This window comes from Sitophilus oryzae, unplaced genomic scaffold (genome assembly GCF_002938485.1).
Source record: "Sitophilus oryzae breed Bouriz unplaced genomic scaffold, Soryzae_2.0 scaffold_732_pilon_pilon, whole genome shotgun sequence".
Classification (NCBI taxonomy): Eukaryota; Metazoa; Arthropoda; class Insecta; order Coleoptera; family Curculionidae; genus Sitophilus; species Sitophilus oryzae.
In genome coordinates, this window is record NW_022147343.1 from 45442 (window position 1) to 58678 (window position 13237).

The 13237-nt window shown below is 33.5% G+C and overlaps 2 protein-coding genes and 1 long non-coding RNA gene across 3 annotated transcripts; all 3 read right to left on the reverse strand.

Moving 5' to 3' along the window:
- Positions 1–64: 64 nt before the first annotated feature.
- Positions 65–587, reverse strand: LOC115888349. The gene is made up of 3 exons (XR_004051236.1): positions 559–587; positions 196–317; positions 65–131 (listed from the first exon to the last, which is right to left on the reverse strand). It is a non-coding gene; the product is annotated as an uncharacterized LOC115888349 (long non-coding RNA).
- A 57-nt stretch (positions 588–644) lies between these two features.
- On the reverse strand, positions 645–2412 carry LOC115888318. Its single transcript, XM_030908004.1, has 5 exons — positions 2364–2412; positions 1987–2255; positions 1681–1933; positions 1311–1491; positions 645–731 (listed from the first exon to the last, which is right to left on the reverse strand). The coding sequence occupies exons 2-5, from the start codon at positions 2192–2194 to the stop codon at positions 645–647; spliced, it is 729 nt and encodes a 242-aa protein (XP_030763864.1). The 5' UTR covers positions 2195–2255; positions 2364–2412.
- A 1497-nt stretch (positions 2413–3909) lies between these two features.
- Positions 3910–13065, reverse strand: LOC115888335 (vacuolar protein sorting-associated protein 13B-like). Its single transcript, XM_030908040.1, has 9 exons — positions 12878–13065; positions 11820–11966; positions 11597–11762; positions 10545–11077; positions 10226–10483; positions 9118–9384; positions 8092–8488; positions 6580–6892; positions 3910–4024 (listed from the first exon to the last, which is right to left on the reverse strand). Exons 3-9 carry the CDS (start codon positions 11700–11702, stop codon positions 3910–3912), a joined length of 1989 nt encoding a protein of 662 aa, XP_030763900.1. The 5' UTR covers positions 11703–11762; positions 11820–11966; positions 12878–13065.
- Between the last annotated feature and the right edge of the window lie 172 nt (positions 13066–13237).

Sequence of the window (13237 nt, forward strand, 5' to 3'; positions counted from 1 at the left end):
TTTTAAAAATCAGTAGTACTTCGTTCGGTTACGTATTGCTGTCACCATAATGTGGAACTCTAGTAAGAGTGAATTATTATTAACTATGCTCACACCAGCAGACCACTCAATGTCCTTTATCTCTTTTTCATCTAATAAAGAAAAATATTTTTACAAAATATGCATTGCTTTTATTTCTAGAATATATTATAATACCTTCAGAATATCCTAAAGATAATTTTTCCGAAAAATACACTTGAGGTAGTTCAGGAAACTTTTCAGATAATACTGGCAAATTGTAATACATTCTAGACATACTTCCCACTTTACAGGTCCACCTAAATGTAAAAATATTTTTTTTAATCTATATTCTTCAATTTTAAGAAAATGTTCTGATAAGACAGCATTCCACTGGTTGCTTAAAATATATAATTGATACTTTTATAACATTAGCAAAGAGAATGATAGGAATTACAAGAACAATATAACCTTAACGCTTAAAATAGACGTAGAAATATAGAATAAAACACTTTTATAAATATTTCTAAAACAAAATATTTTCCGTACGCCACAACTAACCTAATATGCTCTGCTTCCTTGACAATTCCGCAATAAATACAGCAGCGACTGCCCACACAGGAAAATGCAACTGCCTAAGTTTATTTCTATATAAAATCTAGGGGTCTAGGATCGTTATGGATTGCTAGATACACTTGGCCTTTATTCTCTTGGGCTGTCAACACTACAGGAATCTATTAAAACAAATTATTTGAATACATTGGAATCAGGAAGCTACTGAACAAAAAACTGTGGTTACCAGGAATTAAATTATATATAATATAAATAAATCTGTATTTTGGTATCATTGTAGTACTAGATTGTTTGCCTTAAAATCCAACTTCTTTGAAATTATTATATTGATGGTATCGCAGAAAAATGCCATCTCTAAAATAAATAATTTTCTTTAAATAAAATGAATAACAAAGCTTATTTGAAAATAAATTCTTTAAAAAATAATTCCTAATCAAATGTTTTTACCATCTACAGCTATGTTCCTCTTCTTGTATATGATGCCTGGCACACAAGTTTTAAATTTAATATCTATATTTTTTATTCGAAAGGTGTAACAACAAAAAATGTTACACATATATTTTTTGGCGCCACATATATTCTATTACGTAGGGCGGTAAATTCAAATAAAAAAGTATGAGTTTTTGATTCTGACAGTAGGCAAAAGAAGATACAAATTCAGACATTTGAAAAAGAATATTTTTTGATGGCCAACTTATTCACTGTAACCTCTGATATATAAGGTTATTTTCTAAACTTACGGAAAGCTGTTTTGTCTGTACAGAGAACGATTTCCTTACTAAAGGCTTATCAACTCTGACTGGACAGGACCATCCTACTTTTGGATCGACCGAGAACGTCATGTATAAATTATACTCGGCAGTGGGTGTTTCCGTAGGTGATTTGATTATATACCACTGTACAATGGGAATGCCGCAATGACTAAAACAATTTAAAAAAATAGTGGATTATATTTAGTTACTGGAGCTAGGACATTGAATAAAAACACTACAGAAGAAGTATATCAACAAACTTCGCTAACAAAAATGACACAAACATATTTTAATGTTCCATACAGAGTTGTTGAATCATGGCTAATTTTATAAATGCCAAATATATATTAAATTTTACCTTTTTTGTAGATGGGGTGCCACAGTAAAACAATACTTCTCCAAGTTCTGAGGTAAACTTAAAGATTCCTTACAGTCAGGAACAGCCAAGCAAACGATGTGAACTTGAGTGGATGAATGGTTTGACAGTACATGAGTCGATGAGAGTCTTAGTAATCTGATTTCATTCGACATTAAACTCGTGATTGAAACCATACATAAATGCTGATCGCATTTTATACTAGTTTTAATTGTTCCATCGATAGGAATAGTTCCTAAATCAAGATTTTGTACATATAAATAACAGAAAAAGAATTCAAAATCTTACCAGAGATTTTCGGCATGTAAAACGACTGACTCCAATCACTTTTAGCCAGCTGCAAAGGCCCAGAAAAGAACAACTTGTTGCTGCTTAACACGCCCAAATGAAAGGTTTCCTCTAATTTTGGAGGAGCTATGATACCGTGGTGTTGTACTTTACATAGTTCCACTCCGTTCAGCATTACTGACACTGGAGTACCCAGGGTATTTACCATCAAACACCAAGGTAATAGTTCGACTAGTAAAGCACACGAATGCTGACAGGCATTTTGATAGCTAAAAGAGTGTAGTACGTGTGAGAAAATAGTTATAAAAACTGTAAAATTATCGGAAAAAATCGCTCTATGATTGTCTATTAACTCCAAATAGATTTCTTCCGCTTACCGAACTTGAACATGAGTTAAAGGTTGATTATCATCCACAATCCATTCAATATCATCAGTTCGTCACCGAAATAAGGCCATTTTGACTCAAAGCAAGATTCTAATGAATCTAATATTACTTCTAGATCATCTGAGGGAGTTTTCTTGAAGAATTTCTGTTGGTCCACTAAGGAGTAGTTCAGAGGTACATAGGGATTGTTGGTGTTGCAATTTCCTGCAAACAGATTTTTAACAAAATAAATTTTAAATAATTTAGTTAATAAACCATTATTAACTTGATTACTTAATATGAATATCAATTTTGAATTTCTAGTTTGTTCCTTCGAATTTTGAGTACAAAAAACAAATATTGCCAGAAATTGATGATAATAAAAATTATATTAACATTGATACCCTATTACATTTAAAAAAGATACAGAAAAACCTCAAGCAGAGAAATGAAAAAAAAAAGAACAATGGAAGAAAATAGAGAAGATAAATAAAAGTAGATAATGTGATAAACAAAAATAAAGAAAAAAATATAAACAAAAATTTAAACTCAGTAATGTCAACATTACCATATATTGTAAATAAATGAATATTACACTTTATATATTCACATTTTTTTTTAAGTTGAATACTAAACAAATTTACAAAGATATTAGACATTACTTGCCTGTTTCCAATTTAAAAGTGATCTGATGCGAATGATCCACCGTCCCAGGACAATACAGTTGCTGCAATTCGCCTTTTCCATTCACCACAGAATCCAAATGAACTTTTAACGTGGGCGTTTCAATGTGCACATTCGCGTGCATAGGCAAATTAGACTTCACCATAAACAAGGGCCACAGCATAGCCAAAATCCTTTTGGTCTTTTTGGAAATGTCCTGGACGAAAATCCTGCACCAAATTGAGAGGAACTGGCCTCTCTCTTGAAGAGGAACCTTAACTAACCAAGGTTGAGAACCTAGTAAATACATCTTACATCACAATCTACTTCCGTATGACAATGGAATAACACGACTAAGAAAGATTCAAATATATTTTTCTTAATAGGGTATCCGTGAATATATAACTACTACGTATGTTTGAAATCAAAATAAGGTCGTTAGTTACAATTTACATCTATACAAAAGTGCTTCATTCAGATGTTAGAGGGCATCAAACTTTAAAAAAATAAGCACATTTTTTAGGATATTTTAAGAGCCGCTGTTCCGATTTAAATGAGATTGGCTAACTAATAATCTTTTATATTAATCAATTAACACTTCACACATACATCAAAATACTAACCTGTGGCGTGTTCTCTTAGAGGAATATCACCGGTCCACGACGACTCCAACCCATAGAAGCGCAATCTCAGAAAATAACTCTTCTTATCGTTAATAAAAATACTGGGCGCTGCCGTTTTACCAGCTGCGATATGAACCTGAGCGCTCTTAAACTCGGCTTCCTTATTCTCAGCCACCGCTTCAACTATCTTCATTTCAAAGTGTTCAGAAAGCAGGTTGTATACTATCAGCTGACCGTAGAAAGTGATCTGTTTTTGTGTTTTTGATAGCTCTTTAACCGAAACGAACAATGTTATGTTCTTTTCGGAATTGAAGTGGATAACTTGGTTGCCTGTTTGGGATATGGAGAAAGCTTTTGACCATATAATCAGTTTCTTCTATGGCAACTCTAGAAAGACAGTCAGTTAATTATTGACACCTATGAATAAAAAGATTAAGGAAGGAGAATAATGAGCCCTAGGGTGGGGATCCTTGATAGTTCTGTTTGAGGATTTATTTGACATATTTAAATTTGATTTGAAATATTGTAGATTTGGCAGTCTTCACTGAGCTGATGTTATTTATTATTTATTCTACTACTGATTATTGTTTAAAGGTAGTAAATCTAGAAGGAAATTGTGGCAGAACTTATATTAACAGTGACACTATTGCGATTTATCGAAAAAGACTAAAATATTTGGTTGTGTAGCGTGCGGTAGATATCGGAAAAAAATCGAGGGAAATAATGGAATAACTTTTGGCTAGTAAGTGACTATACAGGCCCGGCAATTGATCTCTAGGCACAGGAATTACATACATTGGAATGAAACGCCTATAAAAAGTCTATGCTTAAACAGAGATGGACAACAACTTCCCCGTTTCCACTTCCACTACGACTGTCTACTTAGACAAACTCCAATAAGATAACAAATTTTGAAAATTCCGCCACCTCCCATCCACTCATGATACCCATCTCCCTGCCCTTTATTTATCGCCATTATTTTATTTCCCTTCCCGCGCCTCCGCACCTCGCTATTCTGACTCCCGTCAGTTCATCACAGAGTTGCCAGGTCTACCGGTTTCGTCTGTAAGCTACCGATCTACCGATTTAAAGAAAAATCTAACGATATATTCAACTGCGTCTTTAGTTTTTACAATAGAAGCACTTATAAAAAGCTGACTTATTTGACTAAAAATTAAGCGACTGCCGTGTTGGAATCTGTATAATTTGACTTTATTATTGTTTCATTAAATTTTATTTAGTAATAACACACATACAGGTCATCGTTCTGTCTAGTTGCAGAGTTACAGAGATATTCCTAAAAATCCTTATTACTCCTTATTACTCCTTATTAGGCGCGGTATTGGCGACATGCCCGAAGAAGTTGATATCTTTTGAAAAGATTTTATTTCATTCATCTACTAAAGTTGAACCCATATTTTCCCCAAAAAATGTAAACAAAAAACAAAATTTAAGTTAAGAAACAACCTAAATTCGGACAAATATTTTAGTGATTTTCCCGTCAAAAAATATATAATATGAAAAAAGAGTTGAGAGTTGCTACAGCTTTCCCATTGAAATGAAATTAATTTTAGATATCACTGATCAAAATTTGTACAAAGGTAAAAAGTGACTGATACACTAATTTGTGACTGCTATCCCTACTTGTTATAGTTTTATATGTTTTTATTAATATATTAATATTATTTAATGCAATATTTTTCTTAATATCAAATAATATACCTAGCTATTTCTAATTCTTGTTATATTTATTATATTTGTATTTTATTTGAGTGATCTATTATTACGACACATACGAATGCTAATTTTCAACTTAAATATTATATTTTATTTTGTTTCTGTACTTTTGATTTTTGTTGAAGATCTACCGAGAATTTTGTTCTCGTATGGAGTTATAATCTAACAAACCCGGCAACCCTGTTCGGCTACTCCTTATAAAGTTTTTTCGACCTAATTCCTTTGTCACCGCCGCCGCCGACCGACGGTGTCGGGGCGACTGCTAGGAAGATCGTACAGTATTGCCATTTCATAGAATTGCACTTGCTATTTTAGAAATGATTTCAAAGTTTTGCATGTTACTTTTCGTTTTAGAAAGAAGTTATGTGCCTAGAGAAAACATTCTTAAAATTGTTTCGTACTTTATTTAATATTTCATTAAGCAGGCAAGATAATGGGATTAGATTTGGGATAAGCCAACATAATTTCGATTTAATCGGATTTAATAGAATGGCAACACTGTCCGTCCTGTTTCTATTTTTCGATTCTATTCTATTAGTAGGCGGTAGCCCCACACAAACGTCTTAAAGACTCGCCCCCTCTCGCAGAGGCTCTCTCGTCGTATCACTTCTATGATCACTTCCCTATACGATGGTAGGAAAAGACAGTTTATCCGTCTCTGTTGCACTGCAGTGTATTTTGCAGCCTTACCATCTTTTTTACCGCATTGAAAACCTCCTATTGCTAATGTTCCTTTGCCAGCAGTGTATAATATATATATACGCGTAGTAAACCGATAATTTATGAAAAAAAATTCACTTAAAATTAACTAATTATATATTTTCTTTCATTTTTTTTTTTATTGCTACTTGTCAAAGATTAGATGTCAAAAAAAGAATCATCAAAGAATTTAGATACGCCAATTCTGTTCTCCATTCACGCAGTTGTGCAGCTCTGAACTGTTCAAGAACGCGATACTCTCACTCCATTCAATTGAGTCATAAAGTTCAGAACTGCTCATGAACTGTTCCGCGCCATATAGAGGCACTAGGCTATCGCGCACAGCCCCTTTCAGAACCGTTCTCGAGTAGCCCACGACGTAAAGCTCTGGAACTTGAAATTCGCGAATGGAGGACAGCAAATTTGACTTACCTGCTTCAGTAGCGTATACACAATTTTTTTCATATTTATTATATCTTGTAATATGTTAGCATTTTACAAATTACCTTAAATATTGATGTTTCTTTTGAGACCTCCAGGAGTACAAATTACATTTTCTAGATGGCAGCAAGATATCTTCCTCTGTAGCCCACTGAGCAAATCGAATGCTCGCATTCGTGTCATTACATATAACAAATCTCGTCACAATAACAAACTCTAAGGCGTTTGCATCGTCTGAGCTATTCCGAGTCCACATCTGAGAACTCACGGCCAGAGTATGAGCAATGCTCGGTGCGATATTTAGGCGTATAGGCTTAGAAATTATGTTGCACTCCAGGCCTTTGTTTAAGAATAATTCCAACTTACATGTAAACGTTTCTAAAAAAAATATGGTTATATCACAGATTATGTATCCTATAAGTATATAGATAAAAATCTTGTCCCTAATTCGTGGTACGAAAATTGTTTTTTATGACGATGTGCAAACGAGTCAAATTTCCTGTGCGCAAAAATAAACTCGCGTAAAATACAAAAGAATCGAAAAGAATTCTGATCGCGTCGCGTCCGCTATTTAAACTTAACCTAACTTTGAATTTAAAACTTTGAAATTGTTTTGTTTACTAGGTATTTTAAAACTAAAGGGCTAAAGTGCTTATTTCCAGTGCTTTATTGTGCAACGTCTGCCAATGGGTTTAGGACAACAAGCAACAAATTCTCTTAGAAGGGCTAAGTCGTCATCTGCTGTAAACCTAAGACTCTTTATAGGTTCTTTAGTATTGGAAGAGGTGGAATCCATATTTTGGGTCATATTTATTTAATTAAAACTAATCCCCCAGCTACTTAAATATCAAATTACCTAATAAAACTAAGGCAATAATTCAAAATAATTCAAACATAACCTAAAATAAAAGATCTCGCCGGCCGGCTCCGGTTGTCAAATACCCGCACATGCCCATTTAAGCAATTTTTAAACGTTATCAGAGATTATTTAGAAAGAGCGCTTGGTGTAATTGATCCGCAAATTCCGTCAGGCGGTAACGTTATTAGCGGGTGTTGCGTTAAAAATTGACTCGCGCATATCGTAACCATGATAAGGTACGCGTAAATACTGGATGACGCTATTCGGTTTTCCGATATCTCTCTAATAACTGTGCCGGTCAGGCGCTGTGCACAATTTTAGAGGCCATACGTGGGCGTGCTATGTGCGCAAACTAGTCACCTAATTAGTGCCCGATTCCGAAAATTGGAACCACGAAAAACAATAAAGAAAAAACAAAGATTATAATCTGTATAATCTGTGGTTATATACAGTAGGCTCAAATATATTTAAAATGCGTTTTGTAAGAGACATGAATAATTCTTATAGGTATAATTACTATTAAATCAAACATTAAGAAAGGAAGAGTCAAATACTATTTTAATCTTCTAAGTCCGAATTTTGAGAATTTGCTGTGCTTCTATATATTTTTTTTATTATGTCTTATTTATTATTAATTTTCACAAATTATGCACTTCATATTTTTGTTATACTTAGATAAAAAGATAAGCTAAATATTTAAAAAAAAATTACTACTTACCTAAAAGATTTTGTTCAGTTAGAAAAGCATAATCTAACACATTCGAACTTAGAGCTCCTGTTATTTCAGTCGCGAAAATATCGAAATTCCATGTTGACAAGTAAGAGCACAAATTGTCAACTGTCAATGTCAAAAATCGTTGATTCTCCGGGAAACTAAAATCCGAACTGTATTTTTTCAGACTCTTTGGCAACTTTACATTATTTTCGTTTTTAGGAAAGTAATTGTACAAAGCGACCTCTATCTTCGTTATGTAAAGGGCAGTAGTGAGGTTAGGAATCAACGACTTATTGAAGTAAGAATCGATTCTCATGCAGGCGGCTAGAGCTCTCGGTGATATCCCTATTTTGTGAGGTATGTTTTCATCGGATTGATCATCGACTGCAGTTATTACCACCTACAAAAATATAATATACAGGGTTACCAAAAAATTGTGCATCTAACTTTGCTGGGTGATTTTACAGATAAACATAAAACAAAAAGTTTCTATGAACATATACTATGATATAGAAATTTAATTCCAGGCTGTGTTTGTCATAATGTGGATCAACCTGCTCTCATTACCGGTTTCGGAGCTCTACTCCATATTCAGGTGAACTTGGGTAGATTCCACAAATAATTTTATTATATACCTATACTGCAAGAAATTTGTTTTTCGTTTTATAATTTGGCTTGCCTGAAAAAAAACCTTTTACCATCCTTTCACTATCGCTAGTTGCGCCTCGGTGGTACGAAAGTATTACCATTGCACGCAGGCCGCTATCTACCGTTCGGGACTTAATATATAACCGATACTCTCCGACAAGTCGGAATTAACTACTCTGTGCTGTGGTTGTCATTTTGTGGAATCTACCCTTGCTCACCTGATGATGGAGTAGGGCTCCGAAACCGGTAGTGAAGGCAGGTTGTTCCACATTATGACTAACACAGCGTGGAATTAAATTTCTATATCAGCAGTTAAGTGGCAAAAATTCTTATATAATTTTATTTAACCAGTTATTCACTATGGGAAAACAAATACCTTACCCTCCAAACGCTGGCAACGATTTTTTGGGGCTGTCCTTTGGGCAAGTTTAGGTGACAAACTTCACTTTCAGACAAATAGAATTCGGTGTATGGCAAATAACAATTCCTACACTCGGACCAGTATTCCAAATGACACAGAATCATGACGCTTTCTTGCGAACCAAGCGCCATCTTGTATGGCACCGGAAAAACTCTCACTTTGGTCAAAGCGCGAGGCTGCGGATATTTCCAGGCCATGGCTGATATGGTTTTCGACCAAAACATAACCTATAGAAAGTAATTAATAAACGACTTTTAACGACAATTATTTATATTGTATATATTATTGTTCAGTAAGATTTATTTATTTATAATATTTGTCTGAGCAATGACAGTTATAGTTCAAATCAAATAAACTTTTAGTCATGTGATTAAGCTTGACCGGCGCGGCGCGGCATTGCCCACTTTTACATATTTTCTTTTAATCAATATATTTTAGGAAACAAAAATAAATTAATTATAAATATAAAAACAGTTATTATTTACATCAACAAAACTCACCTTCTTAACAGCACTTAAGATACTAAAGCGCCGTTACTACCGCTTTCCCGTTCAAGATATTCTAATAAAGTTGCGATGAATTTTTACGGCTATTAAGCTATCTTGTACACTTCGCAATAAAAGAGGTTCTAAAAAGAACAATGTTCGACTGCAAGGTATGCTAGTAAACATTTTTAAGCTTAAAGTATCACAACAATATTTATTTAAACCAAAAACCCATTATACAAAACTAAAGTGTCAAAACGAACGACAATGTCAGGAAATAAATAAATAAATATGGCAATTAAAATAAGATTTTTTTTACAGCAGTGCTACCACCTGAAGCGCGAAATTAAAATTCCAGTTAGTCAGCCCGGCGCCGAATATGTCCATGGTTGGTAACAATGAATTTAAAAATCGCGTCTTCGATTACGTAACTAAAAGTTTAATTGATATCAAATATAAGTTCACTGTTCACAAAATATTGTGTTTAATTTTGTAGGAAAATCACAAAGAGTTTCTTAAACAATAAATAACTAAACAAAATAATAGGAACCTAAATGCCATACTATGATAAAAAAAATCTTACCTGATAAGGTAAAGGCATTTCATCAGAATTATCAGTACTAGAATCGACAAACTGAAAGGCTCCAGCTCTCAGATCATCCTTGTAGTACTGATCCTTTTCTATTTTTGCAAAACTATCTTCCTTCTTAACTTCATCCATATCTTTATTCGGCAACATCGATATAAACTCATTTACATCTTTTAAAACCATCTCGACACATTTTAAATGCTCTGCAGTCGCGTCCAGTAAAATACAGTCACTTTCAATCGATACTTGAACCTAATTATGATATTTGATAATGTTAAAAACAAATAGTAGAAATAAAAAATGAATATATTACCTGGGGATTGCTGTCTGTGTCTTGCCAAGATTCCCAGAACACGCAAACATCAACGGTGACAGTCCAGGGGTTTAGCAACAGTTTTTTGAAAACGTCATGAATGACAGTCAAAGTCAGACATTCGAAAGTCGTTGCCAAGCATAATTTTTCCGGTCTGGTGTTCAAAGAAAGATGGCTTTTGAGTTTTTGCATGCCTATGTGAAGCTCGTGACCACTTTCCGAGGATACGGCAAAGACGATTTGGTCAAAATTGACCGAGACTGAATTTGTGTTACCTAAAAATTCCTTTATTTCTTGGAATTTGCTATAGGTATCGTTCACTCGAACACTTCGTTGACTTTCGTTAATGGCGTTTTTCTTATTTGACAAATGCGCCTTTAAAAGGATCATGAAACTGTTGCCACCTCCGCCGCTGTTAAATGTATCCACAACCTTATCTTTAATAGCCAACATATGGCTCCATTTTGATGTTTTACACAGAACTTTGGTAGGTTTGGAGATGTCAAGTTCAATTTTTGATTTTTTTCCTACACCTAAAAAGCAAGTAATTGATTTATTGATGAGTTGTGAGTCAGTACCACAAAAGATACAAGCTGCGTAAGAAACTTACTGTCACTGAATATTTTATAGAGCCCTTTACAAAAGATCCAAGCTTTAATTTCGCATTTACATCTATACACAGGATGAGTTTTAAATAAGTGCAAATATTTTCAGAGCTGGTAGATCTCGATAAAAAGAACATATTTTTGCTTTACCGTTTTTAAAACAAGTCTAAAATAACTGAAATCTTTTACTATGAAAATTAAAAAAAAAAACGCTCAAATTTTCAGAACCACTGAATGTCTTCTGAGTTTTCTTTCTTGTAAAATGTTGCCATACTATGAAGATATTATCTTTTTTAACTAAAAATTAAAAAAAAATCTAAAAATGTTTTTGACAATTTCCAAATTTACAAGATTTTTTCTTCACGAAAAAAACTCATAGGCCGAAATGTACTATCCCTAAAAATGTTTGCGCTTATTTAAGACCCACCCTGTATAATTGCGTCTTACCTTTGATAAACTTCAATACAAAAAACGCCGGTAGGATACCGTTACTATTAGGCGTTCCAGGCTTGGTCTCTAACAAATTTACTGGAAAGTCCGTTTCGTTCGGCATGTGATTCAGAGCAGTATATTCTGGACCGCTTAGTTTGAAATTAATATCGAAACACGACAGCTAAAACCAGAATTACTTGTTAAAGTATGCTGAGTTTAAAGAAGATAGGTATAAAACCTGGAGTTTTCTTCCTATCTGTTGTTTGACAAAGAAAGCGTTAGGTTGAGTGAAAGAAACGTAAATCAACGGTATATACTTTTTGTAATTGTCAGTTTTGTCGTCGGTACTTTCTTCTGACGCCTCGTAACCTTGATCTTCATCGGCCTGTAAAAATTATGTCCCACTATATTGATATAATAGTTCAACTACTTTACATTAGACTTAAGTAATTTGTGCAAACTGGTTTGTTGTTTACATATTCAGTTAGTTGGTGCTATTTGTCTGACTATTTTTATTTAAAGCATATTAGCCCTTTCTTAAACTTTCTATCATAGGTATAACTCGTTTTAATTTTATTATTTCAATAAATAGATGATGTGAAATAATACTTTAATCTTTTATTTCACTTTTATATTATATTTGGCGCCCAACGTTGGGCGCCAAAATTGGATAGATAGGCCGGATTACTACTATACTGGTTGATTACTGCGAATTACAGTCGTTTACTGTGAAATATCTTTATACATTATATTAACCATATGTCACAAAAATAAAACTATATTTAAAAGTACCTTAGACATAGAAAAATAAACTCTAATTATTAGACTGTTTTATTTAATTATATTATATTTGCTTCAATAAAATAAAAAATAAAATAGAGGGACGTCAACTGTTATTGTAGGCGTATCTGTTTAAAAAAACTAAAGTGTTCTGGAATAGTTGCATTTTAAATATTTTAAATGGTTTTCTTTACTATTCTTTGTGTTTTTTGGATTCCGACGACGGAAGAGATAAACTTTCAGAAACTTTAAACATTTTTTTTTGTTCGTTAGGCAAATTTATTGATCTGTAAACCCTAACTTTTGACAAGTAGTTTCAGTTGGATTAAACTTGTTAGCAGTGTTTACAAAAAATAACTAATATTTTTATTTTGTAGATTTTCTTGCAGTGGCCCGAAATACCTGTACTGGGATTACAATGGCTTTTTACTTACCTCCTTAGCGACAATCTGTATAAATAATTATTCAACTTGGAATATTTTCTGAGAGACATAATATAACACAACAAATCTTTACCTTCTTCTGTGATTTCTTTTTTCTTGCCCTTGTAACTTAATATAAACATTTCTCTCGTCATCTACACTGTACAAAGACAAAGTAATTTTACCGGAAGTTATCAGAACTTCCAAGGGAATCGTAGTTGGCAAGTAAGGTACTGTATTAGGCGGTCTAGGAAAAATATTCTGTTTCTCACTTTCGGTGCTTGGTTTAGGAATTAGGAAAGTCTAAAAATGGGTTTTGACAATTTGTAAACAATACAGAAAATGTGTGTCATACCTGAGCCCTAGCAGACTGAAGGCTTTTTACATCTGATGTTTCGATGCCCGAATCTTTATTTAGACCGTCAATAACGGCAACCTCCTTCTCGGTATCCTC